The sequence below is a fragment of the Ammodytes marinus genome (assembly GCF_949987685.1).
Source record: "Ammodytes marinus genome assembly, chromosome: 18".
NCBI classification, from domain to species: domain Eukaryota; kingdom Metazoa; phylum Chordata; class Actinopteri; order Uranoscopiformes; family Ammodytidae; genus Ammodytes; species Ammodytes marinus.
Window position 1 is genome coordinate 13,398,844 of NC_137222.1, and position 26,528 is coordinate 13,425,371.

The 26,528-nt window shown below is 38.8% G+C and overlaps 2 protein-coding genes across 3 annotated transcripts; both read left to right on the top strand.

Annotated features, from left to right (window-relative positions):
• Window positions 1-7,177, top strand: ccdc80l2 (coiled-coil domain containing 80 like 2). Its single transcript, XM_080047338.1, has 12 exons — window positions 1-482; window positions 571-659; window positions 781-954; window positions 1,110-1,261; window positions 1,617-1,940; window positions 2,139-2,376; window positions 2,516-2,672; window positions 4,915-5,051; window positions 5,497-5,648; window positions 5,883-5,986; window positions 6,289-6,369; window positions 6,587-7,177. Exons 1-12 carry the CDS (start codon window positions 200-202, stop codon window positions 6,910-6,912), a joined length of 2,217 nt encoding a protein of 738 aa, XP_079903464.1. The 5' UTR covers window positions 1-199; the 3' UTR covers window positions 6,913-7,177.
• Window positions 7,178-10,634: 3,457 nt separating this feature from the next.
• Window positions 10,635-25,688, top strand: fyb1b (FYN binding protein 1 b). Of its 2 annotated transcripts, XM_080046801.1 has the most exons (19): window positions 10,635-10,764; window positions 13,525-14,500; window positions 17,413-17,548; window positions 17,657-17,730; window positions 18,144-18,166; window positions 18,371-18,429; window positions 19,545-19,671; window positions 19,794-19,953; window positions 20,194-20,314; window positions 20,706-20,725; window positions 20,840-20,912; window positions 21,095-21,181; window positions 21,695-21,723; window positions 23,692-23,773; window positions 23,933-24,032; window positions 24,328-24,490; window positions 24,609-24,642; window positions 24,743-24,774; window positions 24,898-25,688. In XM_080046801.1, the coding sequence occupies exons 1-19, from the start codon at window positions 10,762-10,764 to the stop codon at window positions 24,918-24,920; spliced, it is 2,322 nt and encodes a 773-aa protein (XP_079902927.1). In that variant the 5' UTR covers window positions 10,635-10,761; the 3' UTR covers window positions 24,921-25,688. The 2 variants fall into 2 exon arrangements, with proteins under 2 accessions (XP_079902927.1, XP_079902928.1); XM_080046802.1 differs by lacking the exon at window positions 21,095-21,181.
• The last annotated feature ends 840 nt before the right edge of the window (window positions 25,689-26,528 follow it).

Here is a 26,528-nt window from a genome sequence, read left to right on the forward strand (position 1 = left end):
CTTCAGCATTTTGTGGGGTTTTGTGTGTGGCTTCAAGGTATGGATATTTCTCTGCTGGGAGCTTTGTGACTGACAATCGGGAATTTGATGCAACACTGCTGATCACAGGGGGACGCAAATCTGTCAGAGGAGGATTTGGGAGCTGCCAACCAGTTCCACCTGATTCTATAAAAACAACCAATCAACAGTGTCAGTAAGGATGTTTCATTTCTGTAACTCACAGTTGCCTCTGCTGTTGTTTGCTGCTCTGTGGAGCCTTAGCTACCCGGGTCTGGTCAATGCCTGGCCGGGAATCAGTCGAAGCAAGCCTAAGGATCAGTTGGACTCTAATGTAAGGGACTGGGGAGACTATTCAGACCTCCCTCCAGGAATTGAGCAGGGCTTGGGTTTGGATGAAGACGTTGAACATGGAAGCAAGAGAACAGTTGAAGAGCCGTCGTCAAGCCTGGCTCCGGAGTTGGATTTCCTGGCTGACTTTGCAGGCAAGACAAGTTGAGCAATCAGCCGATAAGTCTATTAGTCTGGTGTCTACCTATTTACAGTGCCTTCACTCCCATTCTCCCCTTTTAGGCAAAAAGCGACTGTGGGTGATAACAGCCCCATCGCACAATGACCACTACCTTCATATGATGGAGAAACAATTGGAAGACATGGAGCGGGTACTGTACTGATTCACTTACATTTGGAAATTGGAAAATACTGAATGAAAGAATTTCCCTCAAATAATTCTCCTTTCTATCTCTTCTGTAACTCTTTTCCTTTCTTTTCTGTGTCTATCAGAAAGGACTGAACTGCCAGCTAGCAGAGAGGGACACATTCATCGTCACCATCATCCAAAACGCCATGATGGAAGGTCGAATCCAGAAAACAACCTTCCAAGGAGATGCCACAGTAGAGAGCTTGGACCCTGACACGGTTACCAAACTGCTGCACTACTTGGAGCTTAACAGCCAGGTACCGGTTCATTATCAACAAGTTACAGCAAGATATATTTTAGCTACAGCCAATCTGAATGATTTCTATTAAGTCTCTTCTTAAAATTGTCTTTTGTCTTTGTTGTAAGTACCTCGGCTTGACTTTTACTTATTGTACCACACCTATGGTTTTAGGGGCAAGGGTTCACCATGCTGGTCCTGAAGAAGAACCTACGGGTTAGCGAGGTCTTCCCTTATCCAGTCCGTGCGGAGGCGATTTTGGAGCTGATTGATCAATTCCCCATGAGGAAGCTGGAGAAAATGACAAGAAAAGGGTCCAACTTGAGGTTCCATCATACCACAGTGTCATTCACTAATAGAGATCCTAGGACGGATTTTACGATATATTCATACCACTTTATATTTAATGTCGTGCTTTTTGTAGAAAGAATAGAAAACTGTGCATTAGTATACACATTTAGCTGTATTCATGTTGTGCATTGTTATGAGTGTATTATTGGGTGTGATACAGGTTTAAAATAATGTTGAGTCAGGCCATTTATTTCCATGCTAGTGGCATGGTTCTATAGATGTACTGTACCATAGAGTGACCTTATAGTGCAATTGGAATGAGTTTTTAGTGTTTTGTCATTTTGAAGTAATGTAGGTAAATATCTTCAATATTATGTTTATTTTTTACAGGTGTAAAACCATTAAAAAGAAGGTTGTGGTGGCAAGGAGAAAGATGAAGAAGAAGGTGGTACTGAGCCCCCTGAGACAAGGGAATGTGACCTCTGTTGTGGCTATACCAAGAAAATCCACCGTGGACAAAAAATCTGCCCTCAAGAGTAAGATCCAGGATATACTGAGTGGGCGGTCTAGGTTTGTTATCCGTAAGGCGCCTGCTGTAAGCTCCACGAGGGGAAAAGACTTGAGCAGCGATGGTCGGGCCACTTCTGACAGACAGGAGAGAGCACAGAGCCCTCAATCTGTGTCAACGAGCATTGAGGAAGTGAAGAAAGAAAGGTGGCAGCTTCATATTTCTTGGTCTGTTTTTCAAACATAATTGACATGAAAATGTTGTTTAGTATTTCACTTAAACCCTGCTTGGGTTTTGTGTTCCCCATCTAGTATGACATGCCTCCCCATCCCCTAACAACACACAGTGATGTTTTTCTTTGTGCTGGATGAACATCAAAGTCCTTTTTCCCTATTGTACTGCAGGCCCGACTCTACTGTGGAGGAAGGAAAGAAAAGACATGGAGGGAAAAACAATAAAGACCAGGAAGAGCTGAACGTAAAGGATGACACGCAGGAAAAACACAGCTCTAAGAAGGGCAAAGGGAAAAAAGGGAAGAAAGGGAAAGGGAGGGGGAAAAAGTCCAACAGAGAGGTCAGCGAGAAGGATAGAACATCCCTGAAGGAGTTTATGGACAGTTTAAAGGGGTCAAGAAGGTTAATGGTGAGAACTTTCTCTTTCTCTTTTGGACTTCCCTTTGTATCCCGGTGCAGCGGCATTGCGTATTCATTCAAAACATTAGACATTCAATATCATTCATTTGGAGTGACATATCTGTTTGTGTGTTGTCCTTGTGCAATAGTTGATCTCAACACCCAGTCGAGATGCAACGCTGTACATCCAGCAGAGAGATGAGAACGAGAAGCAACACTGTGCCCTCGCTATCAGGAAGGTCACCGTGGCGACCATTGTGGGTGAAGGAAGTGACGCCACGCTCACGTTGCAACACCACCAGCTCGGTAGGAAGTGTTTGTACATGTCTGTGTGTGTGTTAGGCCTTACACACCGCCGCAAAATCGGAGCTAGTTCGGAGCTAGAGCCAGTTTTTTGGTTTCACACCGCCAGAGAGCCGGCTCCGGGCTGTAAAAACCGGTTCAACCCCAACCCCAGGATTGAGCTGGGCTAGAGATGAGAACTGCCTGCTCCAGCGGCCGGGGGAGGGATTATCCTGACCAACCAGACCAACTCAAACCTCATGCCCGCCATATTTAAAAACACTGCTACTACGAGACGTAAACATAACATAATTACCGAACGTAGCGATCAAATTGACCACTGAAAATACGCTGTATGTGTCCTGTTTGCAAAGCGAGAGCCAACACTTGTAAAAATAAGACGTATTCGCCGCTGTTGTTGTGCTTAAAGCTAGCTTTAGCATTAGCCACATGAGCAGCGGCGTCGGGCGACGTACACACACGTTTACAGTGACGTCATGACGTTGCTCTCTTGCCGGCTCCATGGCTGGCTCTGGTCGGTGTGAAACCAACCAGTTCATAACTGGTATAAGGCTGTAACCAGTTTTTAACTGGCCCCAGCACTAGCCCGGAACTGGCTCTTGGTTCTTTTTGGTGTGAAAGGCCTGTGTGTGTGTGTGTGTGTGTGTGTGTGTGTGTGTGTGTGTGTGTGTGGGTGTAATATTTGCATTTAAAACATTTAGTTGGGTTCCCTCCAGGGGTCATCCAGGTAATCGGAAAATCTAAAGCAGATATTATCTTCTTTAGACGGATATGGTTTCTGTTGGAATGTTCTGAACCAAACAAGACTCATTGTATAGTTTACTAAAGCGTGACAAAAGGCAAATATGGTGCTTACATCACAGCAGCAGGAGGTAAATTCACTTTGAAGGGGGTTAGTCTGAAACAGTTGATCTGTTCACTCTTCCTTTTGTTTTAACAAGGATCATACTGGTGCTTTTCATGTTTCATCCTCTCCACTTCAATTTATTTGTTTAAAGAATTCTACAGCGGACTGCTCTTTCTTGTTTTGCCAACAATTCTTATTGTGCTGCGACGTGTTTATATGCTCTGGTTACTTCTGACTCCCAAGACTTGAGAGCTAGCAGCTGAACAGCAGCTGTTTAATGGAAAACAAGTGTGTACAGCAATGCTGTAGCAGCTCTGTCAAATTCCACTTAGGCACTAAAAACAGGCACAGTGGTGCTTTGAACTGGATGATAAGACATCTGATATTAGCATTTTGGCATGATAACATCAACACAAACTGCTGCTGTGGCTGATGAGAATGTCATTTATTTTGTAGGTATTTGGTCATAAACTTATAAACACTAATGTCTGAACCAAATTTCATGGCAATTAATCCAACAGTATCAATAAATTTCACTCAAAAGCAACAGATTTCAACCTCATTGTGGCGCTAGAGGAACAGTCTGGGGATATTCATAGTCATTAGGAATTATCGCTTGGGAACCATACGGAACACAAGTTGATTTTGATCCACCTAATAGCTGTTGATATACTTCAGTCTGGACCATATCATTAAATTCAATTTTTTCCCCATGTTTTCCTATTTTCCTACAACACACCTATGGCTTGCTGTCTAGCAGCCTTAAACGTTTTACACAGGCATATCAACACAAAACAAAGCGTTCTTTGACTTCAGTTTTTTATTTCCAGAACAAAAGCACATGCCTGGCTTTTGACATAATCTACTGTATATGATATTCTCAGTGTTTAGAAAGAGCCTCTTAATGAAACCCATTTCTGTTTGTTAATTTTTCTTTTGTTTACATACTGTAGCAGGAAGTAACTGTGATTTTTTTAAGTGCAGTGGCATGCAGCCTGTAAATATTTAATTTGATTATTTCAGCAGTGTGCTATCCAAGCAATGTGATTCTAGGCATCATTTAGCCCCTAACCACCAACTTACACCAAATATTGGAAAAGCACATGTGAACACATAATAAAATAAAATGCAATAAATACTGGCCTTGAAAGTTATGTTGGGTTAATTATGTTCTTGTTGTGCTGGGTTGCATTACACATTAAGATGTCCCTGTTCTTTTGGCAGCTCCCTCTGCATCATTGTACACACATTTGTTAAATACCTGTGTGTGTGTGTGTGTGTGTGTGTGTGTGTGTGTGTGTGTGTGTGTGTGTGTGTGTGTGTGTGTGTGTGTGCGTGTGTGTGTGTGTGTGTGTGTGTGTGTGTGTGTGTGTGTGTGTGTGTGTGTGTGTGTTTCAGAGTCAGAGCCTCCACTCAGTGACAAATCAGTACATGTGTCAGATTCAGGCCTGATCTCTCTGTTGAGAGCAGAATTTGGCCTGTCATCCTCTGACCTATTTTCCATGAGCGTCTTGGACTACGACAACAAGCCAAATGTAAGACAGTCTCCTCTCCTCTTCAGCCCTATACATTTTTTAAATATGCACCACTCTCACTCACACCTGGTACTAGTTTACAGCTGCTCAGAGTTATGAGAACGGTTTCACATTTTCTACTTATGCAAGCCAGTGCAGGAGTACCCCAGGCAACATTTCTTTCAAAAGTATTTGACTAAGCTAGTGCCATTTGTGAAAAATAAAAGCATAATTTAGTAAGATAAGTACACGGTAATTAATTAATTCAATCCATTTTATAATCTAGCTGTGTCACAGCTGTGTTAATGCAGTGTTCTTTTATTTTGTGTTGTATTTGTATTCAAAGACCCTTGGCTTTAAATAAATGTAATCGTATTATGGAAGAAAAAAAAGTAACACACTTCTGACACTTAAAGTACACTTTCTGTTGTTGTTGTTAGACTAATAAGCTTTTATTTTCTCTAAGAGAGTATTTGAGGCTCCTCCGTCGAGTCCTGCTCTGTTCGAGTACATTGACAACTTTCCCTCAAGGCGCACAGAAAAAGAAAAGGAAAGGAGAAGTCCTCCAGCCTGCTCCATAAACAAGCAACAGCCTGGAGCTGAGGATTCACTGCTCAGGTAGAGTACTGTTATGCAGTTCACACTATTACCTAATACTCCTCATTTATCACATGAAAAGGTGTTGCCTCACTGGGAATGTCCCTATTTAACATGCCATAATGCAGAATTGTTGTTAGCTTAGCAGTTTTTGACTTTGGTGAATTCACTTGTTGGTGTGAACACATGATAACTGGCTTATATTGTACAATGACAATCAAACTTACATCACCATTCACGATGGTGGGTGTTTAGGTTCATGTCTAAGAGAAGACTGCTGCTCATCTCTGCTCCGTCTGAGGACGACTACTCCTTCCAGCAGCAGCTCTCTGCTCTCAGTGGACAGGAGTGTCACCTGGGTCAGTACCACACCACACCTACAATACATGTACTGAACATTACACTATCCGTCTGCTCTCTAGTTTGGGGTACAATATGGATATTTGTATGTCAGTCAAGTTTTCCATCTGACCCTCAGAGCCTGGAAAGACGATCCAAACCAACATTTTCTTTGCCTCATCGGGCAGTTTTACATAATAACTAAAGTAAAAAAAAATTTTCATACGTGTACATAAATGTATTGCATTATTTGTACTAATATATATTTTTATTAATATAAAAGCATACCTCATACAGCTTCTTGTTACTCACCTATCCTCAGGCATTCGTCACTTTGCCATGTTAAAGCTGACTGGAGTTGGACAAAAGGCGTCAGGAACTGTGGAGCATTTTCCACTAAATGGTGAGTCAGTCATGTGGGGCAGTCCAGGTGCATGCTACTGGAATTTGATGTCAATGTCAATATGTCAATATAAGTAATGCATAAGAGACATGTCCATACTTTTGAGATTAAAGATTGAACTGTGTTTTTTCAAAGATTACTTGTCGTTGTGATAACTTTATCACTGTCTTTTACGACCATTTAACAGTAGTTTTCACTCTGTCGATTCCTCTTCCAGGTCGTAGTCAGAGTGAAGTTGAGCCATTGTCCCGTGACACAGTCAACAATCTGAGAGAGCAGCTGAAGATCAGTAGGGACTATTTCAGCATGCTGGTTGTAGGGAAGGACGGAGATGTCAAAGCGTGGTTCACATCACCCATGTGGTCCCTGGATAGCATCTACGATCTGGTGGACTCCATGGAGCTCCGCCTCCAGGAGGAGAAGCTCCAGAAGAGACTGGGGATCCACTGCCCTGAGAACAGGGGCAGAGGAGGGAGTGAGGGGGGGCACTATGGCGGCCGTGATGAAGAGGAGTCCTACCTGTATCACCGGTCAGAGGAGTGATGGGAAAGATGGAAGAAGAAGATGAAGTAGACCGAAGATGAGGTACCTAAGTTCTTTAGATGACACCGCAAACAGAGGAACAATGACCTAAAAAAAAACTCATCTTCAGGACCCACAGGATACAATTTCAATATAAGATGATGCATCTGTTGGATACCAGAATAATAAGCTGTATATTTTATGTTTGCAAGTAATAAACTTGAGAAGCAGAGCCTGAATGCTGTATGAAACCAAATGTTATTTTTCTTAAGCTATGAGCTTAACATCTGCTTTTTAAAGAGCTGCAGTCTTCAGACACCTCAGGGTTAATACAACAAAAGAGTTATTGATGCTGGACTCATGCATGCCTCAGGACATTCTTTTATAGCAGGTCTTAGAAAAGCATAATTTAACATGTCTGCAAAATACTTTCAGTTGTTTGAACGGTACCAGATCTTCCATTTCAAATTCACTGTCCTATATGGAAACCACAGCAGTGCCTTACACAAAAAACAAACATAAAAGCAACATGTATTGAGTTTTTTTGTATTCATATAGAATTCATGTAGGGGAGAACGGGGTAATCTGAGCCACTTTTTACATTTGCTCCCCTCTAAGCGAGCTAAAATTATTTATCAATCAAATTTACACATTTCCCATTAATTCAGGATGTTTCCTAGAAATGGGCATTAGCAGAATTTTTTCAAGACAAAGGGCAGTGAAAATATGATTGTTTTAAAAAAAGTTGTCATGTGGCTCACTTTACCCCAGCTGTGGGGTAAACTGATCCACTTACTTTTTCCACTCTGAAACTACCATAACAACACATATTGTAACAGTAAGAATCCTGAAAGCTAGCCACACATTCCAGAACTAATGTCGCACTAGTAAAATAATTTATGGGGTTTGGTCAATTAAGCAAAGCAAATGTTCTAAACACTTGAGAGTAACTCTGAACAAAATCAAATACAACATATTATAATTCAAAAGGTTTTAATAAGATTCAAATGAAAGATAGAACCAGTTAGATTAGAACACAGTCTGGGGGTCAGAACACAGGACTCTTAGAGCCAGCTTGTGTCTGGGGGTCAAAGCATAGGAAAATCAGAACCAGCGAGAACAGCCTGGGACTCAGGCAAACACAGGAGAAGACCCAACTGGATTATAACATCAGCATGTCATACTCTACAACTAGAACTACTCTACATTCCAGCCCTGAAGGTTACAGGGAAAGATGAGAAGGTGCTCTTTCCGTGTGGTTGCCCCAGGTCGTCTTCCTGGTGTATTTCCTTGGCATGATGGCTTTTCTACAATGTGTATGACATTAAAATAAAACATATGTCATGTAATATTACATTAAAATATGTTTAAGACTAAACTTAACTTGTGCCTCATTGTGGGGGAAAGTGAGACAGTGGCTCACTTTCCCCCACCACCACAATTTGAGCATTTCAGGCTAATCTTCAGTTATCAGCATCACATGGTTTCATATGTTGGTAGTTCATCAACACGTATGATATAAGTTGTTCTACGTGAATACATTTGCTTTGGCACAACAGTTGATTAAGTTGACAGCAAGAAAATTTACTTTTACATGCAAAACACCTATTTTGGTGAAAAAAACATGCTTACCACAGCACCATGAGGTCCTCTCTTTCAGGGCCATTGGGGAAATGAGAGGGGCTTGAAAACATATATCTCACATGACCACAAATGTTTTCCGTTGCCTAGATACAGGGGGTGGCTCACATTACCCGATGCCTCAGATTCCCCCGTTCTCCCCTATGCTTAAAAATAATTCTCAAACAGTGATTGTGCCATTTAAAAGCAATATCTATAAATCTAAACCAATCCAGGGCCCAGTATAGAAGAATAGAGAATAGTTAGAAATCATGACATGGCAGTGCTGGAAATATCCGCTGAACTGAGTCTGCCTATACATTCAGTATATGATGTGATGATTTGAAAACACTTTAGCAGGAAAATGTATACAGTGAAGTAAATAACACTTGAAGTTGTCCAATAAATGTACGTGAATGACAAACATTTAAACCTAACAACCTAACAAGATAAGTAATATTACATGTTAGGAGAGACGGACTGAATATCTATAACAGGATTAATGACATTTGCATGTTGGCGTGATTTACCTACCACGGAGATGGCAGTCAGGCATTTAAGAGACATTTAATAGTCTACACGCGACAACCTACCATCACCTTAGCATATTCATGTGAATAAGGAAGGAATATAATTTTTTACTACACTGTCTCTCATAACCCTACAAATCTCTCATAGATGACTGGAAAACAATCATATCTATTAAAATATGGATATTCAAAACTGACAAACAAAAAAACTCTGGTAGACATGTTTTTAATAAGTATGAAAATTGCAGGATATTAATAAATGGTTTGTTAGTTATTTTCTTTGGTTGTTGAATTTACTTACTTGTTGGATAGCTACTGAGTTTTGAATTCATCAGTTATCGAATGGCTATAGAAGCTTAACTTTAACTGCAAACCGTTATCTTACTCCCCTTTCATTCATAGTAAAATCCATGTTACAAAGTAAAACTGCAGCAATATAACCCCTTTACTATATACAACTCTGAAAAAACAAACACAAAATGCATGTGACGATCATTAGGAAGTACAGTCTACTGAGTCTTTACAGCCTACTATGCTTTGCCAGAACATGCCCTGGTGCTTTTTGCACAATTTGTTAGTGACAATACAAAGAAAACCATGACGTCCACTAGGGGGCTATACTCGGCTATAATAAGATCCGTTTTCCAACAGAAAGCATAGCTGACATCAAATAAAATGCTTTGCCACAAGATTTCATTTTTATCTGATCCTAAACTACCACAGGTGACAATCAGTTCTACATGGCTTGATATTTAGAGTTATTTTAAGACTATGATTGTCTTCAAAGCTGTATGTGCTGCATGTTACTGACTTTGCAGGTTGACATTTCCGACTTGATTTAAATATCTATTGGACTATTGCCATGAAATTTGGTAGAGATTTATGTTCCCGTCAGGACGAATCCTGGCACTTTGGTCTACCCCTGAGCCCTGACATCCCTGACTCTTTATTTAGCGCCATATCATTATAATATTCCAATTTGTTTGTACTGTTTGACAAGATACCTGCTCATCTGGTGACATTCAGTCTGAGTTGTATTTTGTGCTTAGTGCTAATTATAAATCCTTTAGCATGCTAATAGTCCGACCTAAAATGTAAACATTGTATCTGCAATACATCAGCGAATTAGCATTGTCACTGTGATGCCATGTTTGCACTAAAATTTGGCACCTAGCACATGCAGTACATCAGATTCTTAACCGTACTGTCCACTATGGTTGTTGCTCATTATAGTTGGATCCAACATCCAACATTTTCATTTTCCAAATTCACTTTATGATATAAACAGTGTGTAATACGGTTGCTAAGGAACAAGTCTGACTGTGTTTTATTTTCTGTTAATCTTCCACTGAGTGAGTGACCATCAGGTGTTGCGCATATCGGGAAACTGCAGGGAGTTTGCCAGGGATAGGCAAATCAATGAGATGAAAACACACAGATAACAGGGGGTGTGAGACTCACACTCAGACCAAACACACATACTACTAAGAGAGGAAGTAGTCATGTAGTCTGCTCATGAACTGGAGTTTACGTCCCACCACACAGACTCACACGCTCAATGCTTTGTCACACTCCTTGTCGCTCACCAACTCTCGGTGCCTTTCTCTCTTCGACAGCAACAGAAACTCACTCACATACACTGAGCAAACACATACACACTCACCACCAAGTTAAACAACATTTGGACATAGCAGAGGTGCCTGGGATTGCTGTCCTCAATATGGTGAGTGGGACTTATCTATCAACTAAGACAAATTCAAAGATATTATATTTACTCTGGAGGATTTTGGTAAGATTGGATGAATAAATAAAAAAGCAGCTATTGATAATCTGTGTAATGAGCCTTTTACACTTATGATGTATAGTGTTCTTTGTAACAGAAGCCTCAAGTCATTAATTCTTGTACACATGAATTTGACGATGCCATTTATTACTACACGAATGATTAGGACTTTAAGGTCACTTTATCATAGTTATCATAGTATAGTGTTTAAGATCCAGGGAATTATTTTCATTTCATTTTAAGTTTAATTCTATGTTACATGAAATATTTGCCACATTTCTTCATTAAGTAATAAACAGGAGAAGTCACGGTGAGGGGTTTTCTTTTTGGTTTTGTGTCAGCTGGATTGAGCAAGACAACTTTTCAGCAGCATCCACTTTTCATCACAGTGGAAATAGAAATCATGGTTCCTCTTTGTTTTGACCAGAATATCCCATCCCCATTTCTCAGACATTTCTCAGCCTGTCACAGGTTGACTTGAAATGCGGTTGTGCTTTAAAAAAGAATAGACAACAGCATTTTAATTTCTATATTTGCAGTAACAGGGAAACTAGCGAAACAGCTTTGTGGAGTGAATGTTTGTGGCCAAAATAGAAATGCTGTGATTCTCACTTCTCACATGAATTTCCACATAATTAAAGTGACCCACTAAAACAAGGGATTGGGTACAGGGCTGACTCGTCTAAACCTATACCCAAAATACAGTCAGTTCATGGGTAGCCCTGCAAAAAATCCTACCTTGACGATGGTTATCATATGGTTAATCATGTTTTATCATCTGTAAAGCAACAGTTTACGGTTCTGTTGAGTTAGTTTGTGTTGTTCTGAGAGGTGTTTCCAGGGTTCGACAGAATAATTTTTTTTTTGTTTTTATACAAATGCGCATTTTTTTTGAGAAGCAGTTAATTGTGACTGTGTAATACAGAACATATTAGCTCATTTTAAGCTTACTGCGGTTAAAAAACAGAAGCATGTTGAGGGGACTTTCCCAATTTCTCTATACTTCTGATTACATATTCAGTGACATGTCATGCTTAGCATTAACGCACTTCGTTATGCCACCTCTGCAAGTTGTTACTAGCACCATTAAAGTGAAGTTCCACGCCAAAACCTTCATCTTTAGCACCAAATACCACATAACCACAGTTGGCTTGTAAGCTGGCCTGTAAAAATTGACAGTTGCCTTCTCAGCATTCACTGAATACTGTGTGATAGCTTGTTCGCTAGCATACAGTATGGAATCAAATTCTCACAATTTTCCGCAGGGGAATAAAAATTATCAAAACTTCTTAAACTTCCTCCATCATTATCAATCCCTCCTTTGTCCATTCCTGTGCCCAATAGGCTATACTATATTTGGCTAAACTATGACTTAATAAATAGCTTCTGGGTTACACTCATGCCCATTTAAAGTTCAAAATGAAGAAGTGTTTTTAATAATATTTTGGATGATTCCACTCTGTTAAATGTCAAAAAGAAAAACATAATCTGCAAAATGTTTGAATTAAACATTGTTTTCCTTACAATATCTGCTCATGGATGATTGCAACTGTGCCACATACACTACATCTGATGTTCCCTGTGGTTGAACTTCCCGTTTAGCTTCATAGGGTGCATTTGTACTTTCTGTTTAGAGTTTTCCCTCACTTTTACTGCTCTGCTGTAGGAATAGCAGCGGCTGTGTGTCCTCATGCTCTTATCTCCACTTCCTGGTATGGTGTGTCTGGCCCCAGTCAAACCAGTCTCATTAAAATAGGTGCGGCTGCTACTTGGTCAGTCAATTGTGAGACGTTGTGTAACAGCTGCATAACGGACACAGGACCAAACTTGCTATTTTGGACACATGTGGGTCAATATGCACACCTCTGACTGCACAATGTGCCTGAATTTCAGATTCAAGATGCTTGAACAGCTTGTTCACTAATGTCACAGCCTAAAAAAACACTATATACTTATTGTCACTTCAGCATAAAAAGCAATACAACTGCAATACCCCATACATTATTTTGTTGCTAAGTTTCATTCAACCTCAAAACACTCATCAACATTCATTCCCTCCCCTTCTTTAACAAGAAATACTTGAATTGTATCATATATTTCAATGATACATCACTGGAGAATGTGCAAAAGGTCTATAATTAACCAATGTGTTCAAAACAAAGATAAGCCAGGAAGTGAATACTATCTGTGGTTTTTATATATAAACTGTGACCTGCAATGATGACCTATTTTTTAACGGTTCAGTAGTAAATGTCTCTCCTGAATTGATCTCTTTGTATCATTACATGTTTTAACTTTCTGCTTAAAAGAATGTTATCTTTTCAAAAATCTAATTTCCTCTAAAATATTGATGTGACGTGTACATTATTTACATTACAATGTAGATTACCAAAGTAATTGCTATACTTCCCATGTAAAAGAAAATTGATTTTAATCAGCTAAATTACTCTGTTGGCACGAATATAGGACTTAAGCAACTTTTTTCTATGTGATCTTTCAATGGCAGTGTAATGAAGTAGGATTCATATTTCCTTTACTGTAATTCCTCTTTTGCTTCATCCAGCAGTTTCTGTTTCTGTCTTTCCCTTTGCGGAAGTCGTTTTATATTCTAGCATGTACAGCACATCCTAACCAATTTCTAATTTTGGTTTTGTATTCCGGTAAATAACTCTCTGCCTGGTCCTCTTCTATTCTTTCCAGCAAAGCAACAAAGCTGATGTAAAGTCCATCATGGCTCGCTTCCAAGCGAGTGGGGCGAGCACAGATGAGAGTTCATCCACACCACCAGGACGACCCAAACCGCCTCTGCATCCCACCCTCTCCTCCGGTCCGACCATACAGACAAAGAAACCTGTCTTGGAGAGTCTCTCAGGCGGTGCCATAAATATTCCTCCTAGACCCTCTTATTTGAAAAATGCAGCATCTGCTAAAAGTGACGGAGAAGCACATGAGCCAAACACAGCTAAAGCCTTAGCTCACAGGTTTTCAAACACCCAAGATGACACCAACACCCACAGCAAACCTTTCCTCCCCAATAAACTGCAGAAGCCCCCGCTTTCACAGGCTTCTGAAGCTAAAGGACCTGTACAGAAGCCCCCTATCAACAAGCCCTCCCTCAGCTCCATCCTGTCCGACTCTAAACCTGTGTTTCCTAAAGCCTCTCCATCAGTCGGCTCCAAGCCTAGCTGGATGAAAGAAGACAGTGGTGGGGGTGTACCCTGCTCCTTACCACCCAAAATTCCTTTAACACAAAAACCGAGCAGCAGCAGCATTTCTAAATTAATTCAACAGAATGAAGGAGCTAACACGGACACCGCAAGCAGACCTTCTCCACCAAATTCACCGTTTAAGCCTGCCGGAAACTTCAGGTCTGCTCAGAGTATCTTTAACAAAGACAAGGACAAGACAGAACAGTCAGACTTGGATGTGATGGCAGACGGATCTGCTAATAACTCCATCCATCCTCCCAAACCACCTGCCAGCAAAAAACCTAGCTTGAAGAAGCCAGCAAAGCCTTCTCCTCGTACCAGCAGCTTAAACGGTGATGCCGGTTGTGTCCCGAAACGTAACCCCCTCCCTAACAGTTTAGCTTTGGGCCCTGCTCCTGCCAAACCCAACCGGCCCCCCAAAGTCAACCTTGAGAACTTTAAAAGAGGTGCTGCGGCCTCTGATGATGGTAAGTTGGACTTGGATTAACATTTGTTCAATAGTGAAAACATATAAATATATATGAGCAACACTACTGATTGTGAGAAGATATAGCCAGCCACCAATCTAGTGAGTGCATATATTTATCAACAATTACACAAATTAAATTTATCGCCAATATGGTGAAAAAAATGCAACACAAAGGTGCTTACACTACTATCTCACAGGCACCACCAAAATATAAACAGCTTAAAGGTGAAGTAAGCGGTTTATTTATGTTAATATAAGTGTAAAACCGCTCTTTATTCATACAGTGATCACTTACATAATGTGCGCGTTTCATAAATCCGATCTCTCAGTCAGCTAAAAGAACCATTCCGCTTACAGCACCTTTAACACACATTGCCTCAAATAGGTGTGATCACACCCCTTACGGGCCCAGAGGAACTGAAGCAAGCTTCTTCATTAAGATTCAGCACACAGTTCTTGGTTTTACTCTTGCAGGCTCTAAATAGCTTTTTTAAAGGTGGTTTATCCACCTCACTTCCCCACCCTTCCAAGAAGTGTTTTTGAGGGTTCCTATTGGTGTTGCTGATCATGGTGAAAAGACACATAAGATGAGCTCAAACAAAACGATAGAGTGATTTCTGAAGGAACATTACAACTGAAAGACTTTAACTCAGTTTTGCTTCTGCTGATATTGTGGTTCATGACTTCTTTATTACTGATTATGATATTTGTAAAATATAGATACAAAAAAATATACAAAAAGATGAGATTGTACGACTGTGGCTCAGGTGGTAGAGCGGGTCGGCCAATGACCGAAGGGTTGGCGGTTCAATTCCCGCCCTGCCACTTCCCTGTCATGGTTGTGGTGTCCTTGGCCAAGACATTTCACCCGACTTACCTCGTGTGAATGTGAATGACTGCTGTATGTTTGTGGTGGTCAGAAGGGCCGTAGGCGCTGAGTGGCAGCCACGCTTCCGCCACCGGTATGACTGTGTGTGAATGAATGGAACCTGGAACCTTGTAAAGTGCTTTGAGTGCCTAGAAACGCGCAATATAAATCAAATCCATTATTATAACATTTGTCCTAGAGGGAACATGATGGACTTGAATGATGGATCTCAGAACTAAAATCAAGGCTACAGAGTAGGTTACTGACTAATCTTGCTGTTTGATAACTAATGCCAGGTCTTAGCTCAGCATAGCTTTCCCTAATGGAATAAAAAGTAATAGCCTAGTGTACGGAGAAAAAAAAATCCAGTATACATGGTTTTGCTCTTGACACAAAGGGGAAGGTTTAAGAGAAATGTTGGCATCAAGCAGAGACACATGGCCCGGCAGGCAGGGTCAATTCTAGATAACAATATCTGGTCGAATTTCCATCCTTTGTTTACCATGTGCTGTATGTCTTCGCTCCCATTCAGCATGCAACAATACAGCAAATCAAACATTGCAAAAAATGTCAGGATAATTTATTTTCCGACCTAAGACATTTAAGATAATCAACACTTCCTCTAAGCCAGACACTTGCTGTCAAGAAGATCAAATGACACAGGGCAGTAAACAGGCTGAAAGAGAAGGGGTTCCTCTTATTTTTTTGTATCAAGTTAATTTCCTCCATACATACATAGCAGCGCCACTTTGGACATACTTGGTGAACGCATTTCAGATGTGTGAAAACGGTTTGCCTCACAAGCTAGTGTGGTTAATGTGCTGAATGCAATGTGCAATGTGTAGCCTGAAGTTGGTGACTTACTGTTACTTGGGGTTATCTGACCAAACAGACAACCACTTGTGTTTGTTCATACTGTACATCATCCTGCATTTTGTACACCCTGTAAACAGGGTACAACATTGATGCAGGAACTGCTGCACAGTTGTTCAGACTGCAGATAAAAGCCCTCAGTTACAGAAACACATTTGGTTCCTCTATTTTAACTAGCCAAGTTCCCTGTCCGGTTTCTCCTTTCTCCTCCCCCTCGCTATTTGCTCCGACAGCTGAGTTTGTTTCACCACATGGGGAAGTAAGTTTGAGCAAACAGTGATAGTTGCGAGTGAAAGGCTCTGTTTTTGGACACATAACTTATCTCTATTGATTTCCAGTCAGAGTTGGATAATGAATGTTGGTTTAAAAGCATCCTAATATTGTTAAACAGGGGCATACACTGGAGAAACAGAAACTGACTGTTTTGATGTTGCTGTCACTTCTTTGGATCCTTAGCAAACGCTGTAGTTTGTGACAAGCAAAGGTTGTGCCTCCCCATTCTTTCTCATGCTATCTATCATTTGTCTTATTTCACCCTGAAATGTCTGAATACACACATTCACCGTTTCAGGGTTTCATTGAATACATACACGCTTTTTGTTTTGAGTTTTGGATCCATCACTTCTATTTGATGGGTAAATTGTTAAGGCTAGGTGTGCTCCCTCATGCCGGAATGTAATTAGCACTACCGTACTTAAGTACAATTTAGAGGTAATTTGTAGGTGTGTTTTTCCATTTTGGGCTGCTTTATACTTCTACTCCACTAGACCCACATATTTTACTTTTTGTTCCAGATTGTTTTTATATGTATTATAATCAAAAAATTATATAAAGTAGTTAAAATTAGCTCCTCCAACTTAAACTATAAAAAAAGGCTCACACATCAATGCATCAATAATCATAAGCTATAACACTGACATTCAGGAGGCATTCTGCTCCATTATGTTCACCTCTAACTTAAGTAAATATTCTGATAAGTTAGTAAGATTTTAAATGCAGGACTTTTACTTGTAAAGGACTACTTTTACATTATCTGACCCCTCTGAGGATTTAAAAATGTATCCATCCATCTATTAATCTACACGCGTACTATGTGAGACAAACATAGAAACCCATTGGGTAACACACTCAAACTCTCTGTATTTCAACACCATTTGTTTTTGTTACAGGTCCTAGCGCTTTTAAGAAACCCAGCATCCTGAATCCTTTGGCCCCTCATCCCAGTAACAATAGCAACAATCTGACCCCGTCTCTACCCCCTCAGAATGCACTTCCAAGTCTTCCCCCACGACACCCCGGAGCAATGCAAGTCACACAGTTATGCACACACAGATACACCTATACAATGATATACAACTTGTGTGTTCCGCATAAAGCTACTCAATTTAACAAAAGGTAAATCCTGACTTTCAGGGTCCAGCAAGAGGATTTCTATGATGATGTGGATGAATTCAACAGCTCCCCTCCACCTCTACCACCATCTGCAGGTTCAGTATAGTGTTTAATGTTTGATCAAACGTAATGCAACATGACAACCATGTTGCAAGCCTTTTATATTTTTAGCATCACAGAAGGACAGAAGAGGGCGGTGTGATGTTGACCCTTGTACCATATACAGCACATTTGAAAGGGACTGTATTAGTCATCGTACCTTAGCAGTGAATAGTCTGTCCTGTTATGGTTGATTTGGTTATTTGATTATTTTTGACGTATGGCTTAATATTTTATGTAAATTGTTTTCTAGAAAGTTAAGTTTAGTCTCATTGTATGTTTCACACAAATGTTATTTAAATACATTCAGGAAAATCAAGAGATAAAATGTCTTTGAATGCTCTGTGATCGCTACTGAAATACTAAAGATAGATTTCTCTTGTAACATTCATTCATTGTTTCTCTTTAGCTCACCCGAGTCAGAGGGCAAAGGTGAGACATGCTGAACTTCTTTCACTCATAAATACAGATTTGCATGCAGTTACAGGTGCAGGCACATACACACACTCAAACATGTGTTCATAAAAGCCCTAGAGATGTGTTCAATACAAACAAACATTGACCAAATTGAAGTGACTACACTGAGTCACCATTGTTTTTATTGCTCTTGTAATCGATGTTTTCCCTGGCCTATAGGAGGACAAAGATGATGATGACAGTGATGGAGAGATGTATGAAGATCTTGATGAACGATGGTGAGGGAATGTTCTTCATTAAAATCTACTGATTCTGTTCTGTTTGTGAATGGATGGATGCAAGATGCAACTCTACAATGTGCTCGTCACTTGAGCTTAAGCCCTCCATACATATTGGTTGAAATCCAAACTCAGCTATGTCCCTGTCCACTTCTATTAACACTACTCTCTGGTGGTTGTTTTGCAACACTACGAGAAGTAAATAATTGTCACTAGAGAAGCAGAAAATGTTCCCTTTTAAAGCTATTTAGTTTAGGCATTAGTATATGGTCACTCTTCAGCTCATTTGTCGAATAGTAACACGACATGAAGGTTAATACCGAGTATATGGCTAGAACAAAATGGGGTTTAAGTATCCTAGTGTAATTGTATGTTAATATTAGGCTACTGTTAAGTAGTGAAGTATGCCAGATGTAGGCTACATTCGGATGCATTGTGTCAAAACATAAAAGTCGGCTCTTGGTCAGTAGACTTTGTGGTGTCTGTGAGCTCTCCCTGACTGTGTTGGCAAAATAGCTTTATATTGCGCTCTGTGCGTCTGCTTTTACTGCAAGCGCTTGTGAGAGAGAAACTCCACACACTAACACGCTGGGGTTTCGGGTAACTTTCTACTGTCAGAACATTGTGCAACACTCGCGTTGCAGTTAATATATGCATGCACGTGTGAAGACTTATAAAGTGCACGTTCAAATTTTTTATTGCTCACTCAACATATGAGAAATGTAATTCCATGGCTTCAACCAACCTATCACTGGGCATAATGCGGACAGTTCAGGACTCCTTTCCCCCTTGTTGTGTGTGTCAGACTGTCGGCAATCCTCTTGCGTGTGTTAATTTTGAAAGGGCAACAACAAATGAGGAGACAAAGACTTTTCTGACCTATCTGAATTTGGTCAACCACTCACTCAGCAACATTTGCATTAGGGCTGGCCTAGCTCAGCGGTCCAGCCAAAAATATGTGTTGTAATCTTAGGCGCATCTGGTAGTTTTCAAGAGAGTAAGCCTCATTTTGCAAGTGCATTTGGAAATCTTTCAATCTTTCACAACTATTCTATAGACCATAACTATACTCTTTATGGTTACAACTCTGTATTGCTCTCTGTCAATCTCAAAAGGGAAGCGGCTGAACAAAAACAAGACAAAAAGAAAGACGATAAGGAGGAGAAAAAACGACTGGAGGCTGAGAAAAAGGAGCAGAAGGAACGTGAGAAGAAGGAACAAGATGCCAGGAAGAAATTCAAAGTGAGTAAACAAAATTGCAACTCTTAGCTGAATAACATGCTATGACACCTCAAAAGAATGCAAAGGAAAGTTTATTTTGTGTGTGTGCCTTTACCTATGTAATGTAAGTCCATTTGTTTTAGCTGGTTGGCTCCATGGAAGTCATACACCAAGGGAAGGCTTGTGTGGACTGCCGAGGAGGTAAGACAGACCTTGCTCTGAAGCAGGGAGACTGCGTGGACATCATCCGAGTCATGGGTAACCCAGAGGGGAAATGGTTGGGCCGAACGCAGGATGGATCCGGTAAGTTTATCCCTATTTTTTGTTGCCATACTTCCAGCCGCATCTGTAAATACAGGATAAGACTTTCAGTTACATCTCTCAACTGTATAATGTTTATATTTTCGGCCAAACCTCATTTTTCAGATATTAGTCTAATATTAGTTGATTTAAGCAAATTGTACAAACATGCAATCGGTTATACCCAGAATCTTCATCAAGTAAATCAAATCAATATTTTACTTTTCTCTTTGTTTTAAACAGTTGGTTATGTGAAGACCACTTCAGTGGAGATTGACTTTAACAGTCTGAAGAATCTTAATGCCCAGCAGGCTTATGAACCTGAAGTATACGATGACATTGATGTGGTCCGTCATGATAACAGGTACATGGGAATGTTGAAATATACTGTATATTGGGACGTCACATCAGCAAGGACACCACTGGTACCAGAAGTATTATTGATTTTTAACTGCCAATAAGAAAACCTCAGGGTAACACAGCCACAGACATACATATATTAATTTTTAAAATGCCTCCAAAAATTGATTGCTCTTTGAAAATCGTTCTGCCTATTTGCAACTTGAATGTACAGATGTTTCACTTTCATGCCGAAAGTGGAAATGCTCAAATGGACCCTTCACATTTTTTTGTGACAACAAATTAATATGAGTTTTACTTTTGTTTACCTCATGTCACACTTCTTATCCAATCTATGAAAAATTAAAAATCACTAAATTATTTAATATGTATATGTTGTTCTTCTCTCTCCACAGTGGGATCAAAGCACCAGGAGGTATGCTTAAAATCTTACAATAATAAGGCATTTAATGTTCAGTTCATGTCATTTTTGACATGTTTTATCTCAGTAAAACAACCTTGACATCATGCGTCTGCTTTTGTCTTGTAGTTGTCCTACCCCCCCTACCAGGAGAGGAAGGAGAAATATATGATGATGTTGTTGATCCACACCTGGAAGTCAGGTGGGAACTGATTTATTTATTTGAAAGAAATGGGTAAATTGAGAATGAGACTTTCAGAACAGTGCTTGAACTCTTTTACAAACACTGAATACGAATGTTACATGAAAATAGTTACACAGGACATATAAATAAATGTAAACAGTAAAAAAAGGAAGCTGTTTCATCCTTGGTTGGCTTTCTAGTCCGATGGACCCCACGTCTTCTACTACAAAGCCTCGAAGCTTCCTAAAGATGTTTGACCGGAACAGACGTCCAGCCAGCAATAAAGTGTAAAATACACTCAGTAGTAAGACGGATCACAGATTTACTGTCCCCCGTTGATAACCCCTAATCTTCCACTCTCTTTTTAACAACTTAACAAGACCTCTGAGATGAGGTTGCACGTGAATGTTGATTTCCTCCCCCAGCTCGGATCAAACACTTCACCGCTCGCACACTGAATAACACTGAGGGATGTTCGTTTTGAAAATCTACCGCATGTGTTGTTTCTGTGATTGCAATCAGTGCAGCTGATTATCTGTGATTACACTAATCTTCTTTAGTCATTTGCATGTCCATATTTGATTTATGGCTGTTGACTTATTCAAAAGAAATCAAGGCATGATCATCTGCTAACACCGCCAAAAGAATGTGTTTAACAAGATTACTAATTCACACTAATGTGTTGTAATTCATGGATATGCGGATTCATTTGTGTAGCTTTAAATCATAACCCACTTTTAGAATGATGAAAAGATATACCTTTTGTAAAATGTATAATTATTTTTATTCTGTTGTGCCAGAGTGCCTCCGCCCAGCCAGTTCATTGCAGGTAAGGATAATGGATATTTAATGATATAATAATAATAATAATAATAATAATAATAATAATAATAATAATAATAATAATAATAATAATAATAATAATAATAATAATAATAATAATAATAATATTATTATTATTATTATTATTATTATTATTATTATTATTATTATTATTATTATTATTATTATAATTACATTTATTACTGAATTCTTACATAATAAAACACACTGTCACTCAATTCAATACACACATTGACTTTGCTGATACAGCTTCACTTGTATCTGGTATGACCTTTAGCTCAAAGTGACTAGCATACTTTAAATAGATATTGTTTTTAAATGTACCATTACTCTTTAAGTAACTTAGGGCCGGTTTCACAGACAGGGCCTAGATTAAGCCAGGAGTAGGCCTTAATGTGGACTAGTTAAACTGGGACGTTTAAGTCACTTTCATGGATATGGCTTAAATTTGGCTTAGTTAGTCTGAGACTATGAAGTCCTGGAGTAAGGTAAGTAAGCCTGATTGTAAACACCTGCCCATGAGTGATCATAAAAACCCGGAGTGGAGCAGAAACACCATTCCTTATGAGAAAAAACAATGGCAGAGGTTAAAAAAATCCTGTCAATAAACTTTAATGAATTTGAAAAAAATCTCTTAAAAAAAAATTGTTTGAAACCATCCGGTTATTGAATCTAAAAGCCATACTGCTGGGACTGAGCAAATAAATAGTTGGGTCGCAATTTGCAACAAATTCAGTTCTAATGAAAATGTTACTAAGAGAACAATACACCAACTTCAGGTTATCTTCATTATTATTGGTATTTCACATCTTTCTCATTTATAATTTTGACATATTTAATGGTATCTGCACTGATAGACTCTGGAAAACCCGTATCTCGCTTTAAAGAAGAGCTTGCCACAACCTTTCAACAAAGGACAAAAAAGATGACATTGCATGAAAGTTAGCCCGAGAATTCCATGAACAGAAAATGCAATATCTGAAGGAAGTATGACTTGAAAATGAAAATTCTTCAGGTGAAATTGGACATGTAGTTGGAAGAGAGAGCTATGATTCAAACAAGATACAGTACTGAGACAATTGTGATTACTAATCACACTGAAGATATAAGTAGAAAATAAAAGGTGTTCATGTTGTGTTTTGTCATTTTGTTATTCATGTGTGTCAGTATTTTAAATCACAACAAGCACATTTGAAAACAGAATTGTTTTACACACTCATTGTATTATGCTGAATACATCTTCAATTTAAATGCATCCATCTAATAAAATCAAGCAAAGTTGTTATTTCCAGTGCATTTTCCATATTGAAAACAGTCTCGAAATGTAAATTCATCAAATAAATGTTTTGGATAAGACCTATCCACAAGTACTCTTCTGGCTGGCCTCTGCAGTGGGAGTTGGTCTTCAGTTAGATATTCCAAATAGTCCATGCTCTCTCACAAACACCACTAAACTGAAGTTAAACCTGCCTCTTTGGAGGATTAATTTAAACTCAAATTTAGACCTAGAGTAGCTCTAGTCGTCCATTTTGCAAGTGGCTTTGTTTAATCCAGAATATCTTTAATCTAGGACTATTTTAAACTGAGTCTGTGCAAGTAGCTTTGAATTAATCCGGCTCAAACAGGCATTTTAGTCTCGGACTAGTTTTAAGCCTTGTCTGTGAAACCGGCCCTTAATGTCTCTTCTCCACTTGTGTTTATTGTAACGTGTGGCCACAACGGCTGTTGTTCAGGGAAGGACCTTGCATTATTTCCCTAGGAAGTAATAATAGTATAAATTAATTGTATGACTTCAAAATGGGTCTGGGCAATACGTCTTAAATCAGCTTCATTAGTGAAAATGAAAATTGCCCAACACCTACTTTTTTAACCCTTTACAGCTGACAGTTTAATTTTGTTATACATTGCCTGGCTAAAAGGTGCACCTGCTGACTTCTTCCTCCTGTTATCACAGATCAGCTTGGAGCAGCAATTGATGAGGAGATATACGATGATGTTGACTCTCAAATGTTGCCGCCCCCTCCTCCACTCAGCAGGTACAACTACATCAATGCTAAAAAAAAGAAAAAACAATTGTGAATTTCCCAAACTGTCAGAAGACATATTTGAGTTCTGAGAAAAATATCATAAATAACCATAGACTCATTACATATTGTACTCAAGCGTATCTATTGTTTTGGTCTTTTGCTCTCCAGCCTTCCGACCCTAAAAGGAAAAGGCAAGACTGAAGAGATTGACTCAAAGAAGCAGAAAAAGTTTGAGAAGGAAGAGAAGGACTTCAGGAAAAAGTTTAAAGTATGTCTCTTCATTTTGTCTTCAAGCATGTGTATCAATCCTTCCCTCTTACTGTTACCAAGATCACACCTGCTGACAAATCTTGAAAAAGGCTTATAGTGCAAAAAAAACCTGTCGCTCTCTTACTAAAATAATTTAACAACCTAGAAAAAGTATAATTCAAATTCAAATTCATTAGAATGTTTGGTTCAACCGGTCGTTATAGCAAGTTAAACTTTCCATGACTTTCCATAAACCTATTAAGAATGTTACATTTGAATCAATATTGATTGTGTAATTTGACCATCTTTTTCAGTATGAAGGGGAGATACAGGTGCTGTACCAGGTGACCATCGTCCAGAGACTCACTAATAAGAAGTGGGCAGGGAAAGACCTTCAGCTCAAAGCAGGAGAAAAACTTGACGTCATTGTTAAAGCCGTGGATAACAAACTGATCTGTCGAAACGAGGAAGGGAAGTGTGAGTATCTGCTACTACCCGTTATTGTTTGTGTTTGACACGGCAAAGAAAACCAATCAAAACATTCATTCAAGATTCCAACACAGTGTTTTTAACCTGTCTGAATATGTTTCTACAGTAGGCTATGTCTCGACCAGCTACATCGATATGGAGTAAGTACCAAAGACATTCACACATTCATGCAAACCCAGATTAAGATAGGCAGACTTCACTATATGCTGTCCGTACTGATTACTTCGTTCTTGTTTACAGCGATGGCGATATCTACGATGATATTGGAGATGGTATGTGTTATTCATTTAATCTTTTATCATTTCATATAAGTATGAAATTTGTATAAATCCACACAGTGGCCCTTAATCACCATTCATAATAGAAATAATCTCCATTTCTAATTTTCCTTTCAGATTGCATCTATGACAACGATTGAAAAAAACGTTGCACTCTGCAACTGCACTGGGTTTATTGTTCTACTCTGATAGTTCAAGTTATTTATTGTGTTCATTGATGATATACATTCGGAGCTGCTTTTGGTTAATCGGAGAAAAAAACATTGAATTTTAATATTGCTTCATGATTTAGTCAAATTTTAATCGCTGGATAAATTGGACATCCTGGCGATGATTCAGAGATATTGATTTGATTCCTTTACATAATATCATTCATTTAAATGTTGTTTCTACAGAATAAAAGAAGAAAAAAATATATATACATACAGCGCCTTGCAACTAGCAACTGCTTAACAAAGTGAGTAACAGTTGTATGAAAAACAGTATTTGAATAGTTTGAATCTGTTTTAATGTGTTCTTGGTGTTTGCCCTGTTTGGACTGCCTTTATAAACTCCACAGCACTGAATTTACATGTGTGTTTCTAATATGTTTTGCAATTTAATGTAAAGTTGTAAACATTACTTGCTCTTTTTTATTTTGTATTCATGTACATGATATGATACTATGTGAATAATACATTGCAACTGTAAGGCCAACTGATATTTTACAGCTGCTACGATAACTCTGGTGTCAACATGAAGACTAGACATGAAGACATGAAGTGCCAAATTGCAGCTTAATTACTGTACACACTTATTATGAAATACATGCATACTAGCTATACAATTTTTTTCTGAAAAAAAGTGTTGGATTTTTTTATACATCTCAGTTTGTCCTGTTGTTAAAGTAAGATCATATCTTAAAGAGAGTGCTCTGTCTTTCTTTGCAACAAATAAATTCCAATTTCTCAATTGTGACTTTCTCTGTGCAGTTTATGTAGAAAAAGGTTGACATCTAATGGCAACTATCAGGAACTACAACTATAGCAAACGTAACACATTTGGATTACAAGTAGAAGTTTCATTTAAATTGTCAGATTATTGATACAATGCATGGTTTAGCAGATAAGAATATCAAGTTTACAATTACTTTTAGGGCAGACACAATTAGAAGAGTAGTCGATTGAAATGAATTGGCAGCTATTCTTAGTCAGTTTAATTCGCTTTTCGAGCTAAAATGCAATACATTTGCAATTCTTAAATGTGAGTAGGTCTATTTTTGCTTTTCTTTGGCTTTTTTACATTTTATTATACCATGGTAAACATAAAAACTCTTCAACGGAAGACATCTGAAAACAAACTGTGATGGAATTAGTTTTACATAAGTGTCTGGCATTTTAGGCTTATATATTTATTAGACAGTAAATTCATCTATTAATTGAGAGAATTATCAGCAGATTGATGATTCAACCAGGTAGGAACTGTTTCAAGGGAGTCAAGCTTTCTAGCACTGCTTTGATACTGAATAAACGTATCTCATTGATTAAAGCACTCTATTGCCAAGAGTAATTTTTTTTTCTTAAATAGGGATTATTCTAGCCTACTCACAAGGGTAAATACATTTTTTATCACCTTAAAAAATATGAAATGCTAATTTTAGTTGTTAACAATTACATGTGATTTATTGAAAATGCATATTAATGACGTAACCGTCTGTTTATTTATTCATTGTGCTAATTGTGCATGCATTTTATGCTAGCTAACTCTTT

Bases quoted from the DNA above. Each gene is read 5' to 3' on its own strand.
- ccdc80l2 (XM_080047338.1), top strand. From the start codon at position 200: ATGTTTCATTTCTGTAACTCACAGTTGCCTCTGCTGTTGTTTGCTGCT. The intron at 2,377-2,515 runs GTGAGAACTTTC...CTTGTGCAATAG, and splicing joins AGGGGTCAAGAAGGTTAATG to TTGATCTCAACACCCAGTCG. The intron at 2,673-4,914 runs GTAGGAAGTGTT...TGTGTGTTTCAG, and splicing joins GTTGCAACACCACCAGCTCG to AGTCAGAGCCTCCACTCAGT.
- fyb1b (XM_080046801.1), top strand. The intron at 17,549-17,656 runs GCAAGTCACACA...CCTGACTTTCAG, and splicing joins CCACGACACCCCGGAGCAAT to GGTCCAGCAAGAGGATTTCT. The intron at 21,182-21,694 runs GTAAAATACACT...CTGTTGTGCCAG, and splicing joins CGTCCAGCCAGCAATAAAGT to AGTGCCTCCGCCCAGCCAGT.